The 7,697-nt window shown below is 66.8% G+C and overlaps 2 protein-coding genes across 2 annotated transcripts; one reads left to right on the top strand and one right to left on the bottom strand.

Annotated features, from left to right (window-relative positions):
* Positions 1–316: 316 nt before the first annotated feature.
* On the bottom strand, positions 317–1,604 carry EMIHUDRAFT_219747 (hypothetical protein; the record flags this gene model as incomplete). Its single annotated transcript, XM_005758367.1, has 2 exons — positions 317–943; positions 1,014–1,604. The coding sequence occupies 2 exons, from the start codon at positions 1,602–1,604 to the stop codon at positions 317–319; spliced, it is 1,218 nt and encodes a 405-aa protein (XP_005758424.1).
* Positions 1,605–2,687: 1,083 nt separating this feature from the next.
* EMIHUDRAFT_219746 (hypothetical protein) lies at positions 2,688–3,110 on the top strand (the record flags this gene model as incomplete). Its single annotated transcript, XM_005758366.1, has 1 exon — positions 2,688–3,110. The coding sequence occupies one exon, from the start codon at positions 2,688–2,690 to the stop codon at positions 3,108–3,110; it is 423 nt and encodes a 140-aa protein (XP_005758423.1).
* Positions 3,111–7,697: the final 4,587 nt, after the last annotated feature.

The following is a 7,697-nucleotide window of genomic DNA, read 5'->3' as shown; positions in this document are numbered from 1 at the left end:
GTCTAGCGACCTGCCTCCAGGCCTCCAGCTTCTCACTGGCAGTCCGCTCTCGGCCTCTCGCTGCCACAGGCACACTGACAGGGGTGGCAGGGGCGGCGGCAGGAGTCTCCCACATACTATGCGGGCCTCGCTAGAGGTGCGTCTTGTGTGTGTCCTCGTCCCGTAAGTGGATTTTTTGCGAACTCATTTTTTCTTTGGACTCAACACGCTACCCGGTATGCGAGGAACTCACGCCGATACGAGGAGGGTGTGAGTATCCGCGGCTGCTCCGTGCTCTCGGCACTCGGGCGCCAAGGCCAGACAAGCCGTCGCTAGGTCACCCAAGTGCGCCAAACAAGCCACCCTGGGTGGGCGCTGCCCGCAAGGCCGCCGCCCACTCAGCCTCGCGCGGCGCGTGCAGGCTCTCGGCGGCTTCGCCCGCCGCGCCTGTGGCGCAGGCGCGCCACGAGCAGCCGGGCCCGACCCGCGGCGCGGTGAGGCTGTTGACGAGGCCGGGGAAGGGGAGCGGCCGCCGCCAGAGGAGCACGTGCCGGAGCAGGTCGAAGGCCGCAACCTCGGAGGCGGCGAAGTTCCGCTCGACGGCGGCTCGCTGCCTCAGCGCGACGGCGAGGTAGGCGATGTCGTCCACGACCGCGAGCCCCTTTGAGAAGTAGCGGGCGCCCGCCGCCCAGAGCGTGTCGCTCGTCCCGTTCGGGTGGAGCCGGCCGAGGCCGCCGGAGGCGGAGAGCAGGTAGAGGAGCCGGCCGCGGTAGAAGAGCGGGCTGTGGCAGTTTGCTCCGCCGAGCGGCAGCCGAGCGCCGAGCGCGCCCGAGGCGGCGTCGACGAGCTGCACCGCAGAGCGAGAGGCCAGGTTGTTGTGCATCACCCACAGCCGGCCCAGCCCGAGCGTGAGGCCGTTGGCGTGCGCTGCGCGCGGCGCGCCGCTGCTCTCGTAGCTGCGCACCTGTTTTCACCGTCAGGGTGAGCAGACGCCGTTCACAGGCGCGCGCCGCCGCTCTCTCGCAGCTGCGCACGTGCTCCACCGCCGCCCACCCTCCCTCTGACAGGGGCAGCGCCGACGGAGGCATCGGAGCCGCGGCTGTGCCGGCCGAGACGCGGAAGCGGAGCACGCGACCGCTGTCCGTGTCGACGGAGAAGAGGTCAGAGCCGCTGAGCACAGAGTCGTGCAGGTACACCGTCGGCAGCGCCCACCAGCCGAGCACCGACCGCGCCTCCGGGTCCAGCAGGAGGAGCGCGTCCTGCAGCCCCGGCGGCGCGGCAGACGCGTTGCGTGGGCTCGGCCTCCCTGCGGCCAGCGAGCGACGAGCCGCCCTCCTCGGCCGCGAGAGGCGGCCCTGCGAGCCGACGAGCAGTGCGCGAGTCGAGCCCGCGCCGGCCGCCTGCAAGGCGGCCACGGGCGCCGCACCATAATAGTGACCAAACGAGTTGGAGACCCGTGAGACGCAGCCGTCACCGCTGGCGGCCGCGCCGAGCGTCAGCAGCGCCTGGTGCGTGCTCACAAAGAGCGTGGCGCCGCCAGCGCTGCACCCAGCAGAGGTCCACGGCGCAGTGGGCTCCACCGGCGAGGCGGGCGTCCACTTTGACAGAGGCTTTTGTGCATTCATTCGTGTCCGCGTCCAGTGGCCCGGCGGACCCCCCCCCTCCCCGACGCAAAATTTCTTTTTTATTTGTAATACATCTCCTCTTTCTTGCCATTTCCTTAGGGTGGACTGGTTCGTCCCCGATACCAATAAATTTTCTTTTTTCTCGTTGTCTTCTTTTTGAGCGCCCGCCCCGCGCCGCGTAGCTACTACCCCCTCCAACTTCGGGGCTGCTCTCAATCCTTTGTTCACAATCCTTTGACTTCTAGGATTGAGAGCGAGGTGAACCCTTTTACGTCCACATTTCGAGTGAGTGAAAACCAACTCCTGAGCACGGCGCCGCAGGCGCCTGTTGATAGGTCCAGGTGATAGCCCTGGATGGGCAATGCATTCGCCTACCTGGGCCTCAGATCGCCCGACCGCGTCCCGGTGCCCTGTGGTCGGATTTGTGACGCCGCGGCTCCGCGCCGCGGCCGGGGGCCCTCCGGAGGCCAAGGATGGCCGTGACGGACCGGGACGAGCTCTGGGAGGTTCAGTGTCAGTGAGTATATTGTAGAGACTGACCATGTGCACAATATATTGACTGAGAGCTAAGCCAGCATGGACGTGGACGGGGTGGAGGAGGCGAGCTCGCAGGACACCCTATGTCTGGGCAGCCTGACTCGCAGGGCAGCCTCTCGAGTATGGACCTGGACGAGGAGGGCGAGGCGGAGAGCGGCCCTGCGCCTGACGAGGCGGGCGAGACGAAGGAGGGCGACGGACAAAGTCGCGGCGCAGGGGGTCCGGGAAGCGGCGGGGCTGGAGGGGGCGAACCTCGCCCTCGGGCGTGTTAGAGTCGTCGGCCAGGGAGGCAGGACTCCCGCAGGGCACCTTCGGGTGGATCTCAGTAGAGCCGGCAGGCACCCCGAGCTCGCGACGCCCTTCACGACTGGAAGGGCCAGGGAGCGCACGTGCTTCGATCGCAGGGGGCACCATGGAGGGTGCACCTGCGCCACGGAGGCACTCCGGGCGGCGTATGCAATGTGGGGGGAGGGCCGGGGAGATGCTGCCTCGGCGCGCGCTGCCGCGACGCGGCACGGAGTCGACCGGGCCACGCCGGCGAGGGAGATGCGCTCCAGCGAGGGTCGCGTCCTTGAAACCGCCGACGCGTTCCTGGACGACAAGGCCGATCGACTCTGGAGGACGCGGTCGGCGGCGCTTCGCGAACTGGCACAGAAGGTTCGAGACGGCACGGATCTTGTGCTCCTATGCGCGGGTAGGATTGAGTCCTGTCACGGCGATCTGCTGAGGAAGGGGATCCTGGCCGAAGCGGCGCAGCTCGAGGCCACCAGCAAGAAGAAGCCGCGCTCCGACAAGGGCAAGCCGAGAGGTCCTCGGGGGCCCAGGGCCGACTCGGTGGAGACGGCGGCCCGCATGGGGGTGCTGTCGACCTTCTACCTCCGGCACGCTTATGGACGAGACAGCCAGAGGCTGCACGAGGAGAGCGGGGTGCTCCGCGAATGGGGGGGTGCTGTGCGCGGGGTGCGGTGAGGAGGCGCCCGCGCTCGGGGCGCGGGACGGGGGGGGGGGGGGGGGGGGCCGGTAAAAAGGCCCAATTGGCCAAAAAAAGGGGGGGCGCCCCGGGGAACCGGGGAAAAAAAAGGGGGAGGGCCCTTTTTTAAAAAAAGCCCGTGGGGTTGAAAGGCCGGAAAAAGGGGGCCCTTTTTGGGGACCTGGGGAATCCGAAGGGCCCGCCCAAGGGTGTTGCCCCCCCCAGTGAAACGGGGGGTGGGGGTGGGAGGTGGCCGAGGAGCAAGCGCAAGAAAACGCACAATCAGAGGAAGGCTGCCCGGCGGGAGGGGTGGGCGGACTGAAACGGGCACTACGCGCGTGATGAGGAGGGGACGAGGGGGGGAAGGGGGGGCGGTGGAAGCCGGCGCAGGGCGGGCTGTGTTGTCGGTCTTTGTAGTACGTGTCGAAGTTGCTATTCCTACCTTTTTCGCCTGGAAGAGCCCCAACCCCCCCCCCCCCCCTCCACCCTCCACACTGCCCGGTCCAGCCGACCCGGCGCACATACCCTCTGCTACCTCCTGCAGGTGAGGGAAAGGCACAACTCAGAACGATGGGCTTGCCCATCCCGGAGTGGTTCGATCCCACACAAATCCGAGACGGTGACGAGAAGCGTTCCGGTGATCTCAGGCCCAGTGAGGTAGTGCACTGGTCTAACTCGGATCCTGCTGAACAAGCTCCTCTTGTAGCTCGATCGGTCACACCGCCATCGCCGTCGGGGAGAGGGGGGACGACACTGCTTCGGCAGCGTGCACCTCGATCCTGTACCGTGTTTGTTATGACCCCCCCCCGATGAACACACCAGTGAGGGAGGGCGAGACGATCGAGGGGTCCCGTACCATGCGGAATCGACCCTATCCAGTGCTCAAGTGCTCAAGTGCTAAGCCAGGGGAGGCGATGCCGGGGCCGCACAGCAGCTTGATGGTGCTTCGCCGGCGTAGAAGCGGCCGCGGAGGGCTCCGGGTGCCTGAAAAAGACGGATTTACGTGGGCTGTGGGAGATTTACTGTCGACTCAAACGACACTGTGCCGTGATCCTCTCATATAGGGCTAAATATTTAGCGAGCCGTTTTAAAGTTCCACCGCTACGACTGGAGATATATCGAGATTTGCTCTTCAGAAAGAAAGAAAGAAAACACACAACCCAAGGGAGGGATGGGAGAACGGCACGCCGCCACCACACAGGGATTTTAAGGAGAGGAGTGTGGTGCGCTAGCCGTCGCCCACCCTGGGGAGTCTGCCTCTTCGTATCTCTTTTCGCAGTCTCTCGCCGCTTCTCGCTGCAACCTTCATGCCACCTCGCGGCCGTCCCACTCTCGTCGGTCTCTCCCTTGTCACTTCCTCCTCTGTCGCGTCGTTCTCTTCTGCCTCGTCCTGCGACGCCGCCGCCTGCCGGTCCCTTGTTCTCGCGGCTTCTTTCGCCTTGCGCAACTCCGTCCTCCTCGCGGCGTATCCTGGCCCCTCGAGTCTATCAAGCTCCCCTCGCGCAAGGACCACATTTCTGACTCCCACTCCGATCATTTGCCTACACGTCATGTTGTTGCTCAGGTCCACTCTCTCTTCGAACACTCGTGCCTCTACGGATGATGCCGGCGCTGGGGTCCCCTTGCTCTTCAGGAGCGCTATGGCGCCCGGCTTAAGGTGGCAGTCCGGGTTTTGCGAGACGGGTGTCGTCTCGCAAGATGGCATCACGCTCGCACCTGCCGACCGCCGCCACGGCGGCGAGACGCCTTCTCCGCCACCGCGGCGCCGGCCACAGGCCAGCGCTAGGCAGCTGCCGGCCACACTGGGCCGGATTTGCCGGTAACCGTCGCCGCACACTCCTACATCCACGCCGCTGTGACGTCTGGCGACGAGGCGCCGGCCGCCAAGCTTCATCGCCAAGGTGGTCGCTCGCTGGTCCTCTCGGCTCGGCCACGCGTCGGCCCAGCTCACACGAGCTCCAGACAGCCACCAGTCGCCACGCGCAAAGCGTACGGGTCGCCGGCTCCCTGTTGTGCTCTCACGCTGGCCGGCGTAAAACTGTACTGGCAGTTGTCATGCCGTACCCGTCGCGTTTCGAAAGGGAGCCCTCAGTCGACGCCTCTACACGCACCGCGCCACCGCTCTCCACAACTGCTACCGTGGACATCAAGCTCCTCGACTCGATCTGCGGCTACGACGGCGCTCTAGCTGCTGGCTCTCGCGGGTGTCTGGCGACCCGCTCAGGCTTGCGAAACGGCCGGCCGCGGCGACGTGTTTCGAGCTCGCTGACCTTCTCCGCGCGGCTGGGCCCGCTCCTAGTCGGGGACGACCCGCCCAGTCACTGGGCAGCGCGTGCGCCGGCGTTCTGGACGACGGTGTGCCGATGCATCCGGGAGGCTCCGTGGGGCTGCTCTAGCAGCCTCGGGAGGGTCGAAAATCGAAGCCGAAGCGGCGGACCACGGAAGCTCCACGGACGGTGAGGCGGGCTGTGGTTGGCCCCCCCTGACCGGGTGAGGGAGTGGCGCCCCGGGAGTGCCGCTCCGGCGACGTCTGTGGCCTCCACGGCACTGTGACCGCGGTGCTCGCTCTCGCGGCCGTCTCACGACCCGCTCGAGACGAAAACCGGAGCGGACGGTGCGACGAACCGCGAGTGGGATGGTCTTCTCCGCCCGGCTGGGCCCGCCCCTAGTCGGGGCCGACCCGCCCAGTCACTGGGCAGCGCGTGCGCCGGCGTTCTGGACGACGGTGTGCCGGTGCATCCGGGAGGCTCCGCGGGGCTGCTCTAGCAGCCTCGGGAGGGTCGAAAATCGAAGCCGAAGCGGCGGACCACGGAAGCTCCACGGACGGTGAGGCGGGCTGTGGTTGGCCCCCCCTGACCGGGTGAGGGAGTGGCGCCCCGGGAGTGCCGCTCCGGCGACGTCTGTGGCCTCCACGGTACCGTGACCGCGCCGGCCTCGCTCGGGAGGCTCTTTCGGAGCCGTCGGCCTCCGAAACCGTCGCGTTGCTGCGCCTGGACGGCTTCGATGCTCGCCAAACCCGTCGGCACCGTTCATATACACATGAATTGTGAACGAACGCGCATTTTTCTGATATCTTACTGAAATGTTCCCGAATGTTAGTTTCGATCTAGTCCTCACGGACACAAAACAGAGGCCTCCTAGCACGGAGAAGCGACTAAGAGTCGCCGACGTGCGAGTAAGATACCAGAAAAATACGCCCGGAATCACAATTGATCCCGTCGACAAGGCGCCCCAATCGCGGAGGTCTGGCGCGGGCGTGGAGGCGAGCATCGACGCCTCGACGGTTGCTCTTCAGAGGCCGAAAACAGGCGCCTGAAAAAGGAGAGAACGCGAGACTGATCACGCGCGCGGAAAAGCCCGAGGGGCGAATCTAAAGTGCCGAGGCGCTTGCTAATCACCCCAGCTAGGGCCACGGAGGCGCTCGCGGCAGGTCTCCGCGCGCGCGCTGGCCGGTGGCAGCTGATCTCGGGCGGCGGGCGGCGGGAATGGGCTCGGGCGGCACCTTTTGCCCTCAAAAGTCGTTCGAGAGTACCGGGTCGCGGCGGGAACGCGCCCATCCGCTCGATGGGTGTCAGGAGTCGATCGCCTGCGCCACGAGCGAGCACGGGAGTCGTCGCGATGGGAGTCGTAGCGGCGTGGCGCTGGGCTTCGAGAGAGCGACGTGGGCGCGGCGGCGCGGGCGGCCGGTGGGGCGCGTGAGGTCCGCACCTTCGCGACGGGCAGGCTCGATACGGCCGCTGGCCGGGGCGGCCGCTCGACCGGCCGCCGCGGTCGTTCCGGCGGCGGCGTCGGCGTCGGCGTCGCGAGCGAACTGGCTCGCATTCGACGAGCGACCCTCTTCACAGAACCCGGACTGCCACCTAAATTCTTCCTTAGGACGGACATGTCTTGGTGGCCATGCAAGTCCTGCACACACGCGAACGTGGCACCACCCACACCCCACTCGCAGTGCGAGCGGTGTGGCTGCACCCTAGGCAGTATGGGCTTCGTGGATCTCGTCCAGAGCGGAGTCGTCAGCAGGGAGTACGCGCAGGAGTTGATGGCGAGAGGACCGCCGCGCGGCGCAGGCCCCACATCGAGTGCGGATCTGGAGCTCTTGAGGCTCAAGGACACGTTCAACCTCAACACGGCGGCAGGGCGTGCCGCTGCCAAGCGGCAGCTGTTTGGCAACGGGACGCGCGGCTCGTGCACCGCGCCCGCGCCCGACGCGCCGAATCTCGGATCGCCCGTCTTCAGGCTTCCGTCGGCACCGCCGGCTCCACACTCGGACCAGTGGATCGGCCCACCCTCCAACGTCAGCGCAACGCTCGAAGGTGACGGTGCCGTCTGCATACGCTGGGATGCAGCGACTTCCCGAGACTGCGCCGTGCTTCATTACGCCGTGGAGATGCGGCGAGGCAGCGACGTGGCGGGGAAGTGGGTGCCCTGCCGTCAGGTAGCGGCGAGCGAGTGCGAGCTCTGGCTCGTGGAGAGCCTCGCCGCCGGAGACACGTACACTTTCCGCGTGCGCGCATCGGCGCAGGAGCCGCGCCTTCCCCCGAGCAGCTGGATCCACACGTCCGAGGTGGAGGTGCCGTTGGGGGCGG

The sequence above is a fragment of the Emiliania huxleyi genome (assembly GCF_000372725.1).
Source record: "Emiliania huxleyi CCMP1516 unplaced genomic scaffold EMIHUscaffold_87, whole genome shotgun sequence".
Lineage (NCBI taxonomy): Eukaryota > Haptophyta > Isochrysidales > Noelaerhabdaceae > Emiliania > Emiliania huxleyi.
Note: the sequence above shows the minus strand (reverse complement) of the source record. Positions and strands in the feature narration are given on the sequence as shown.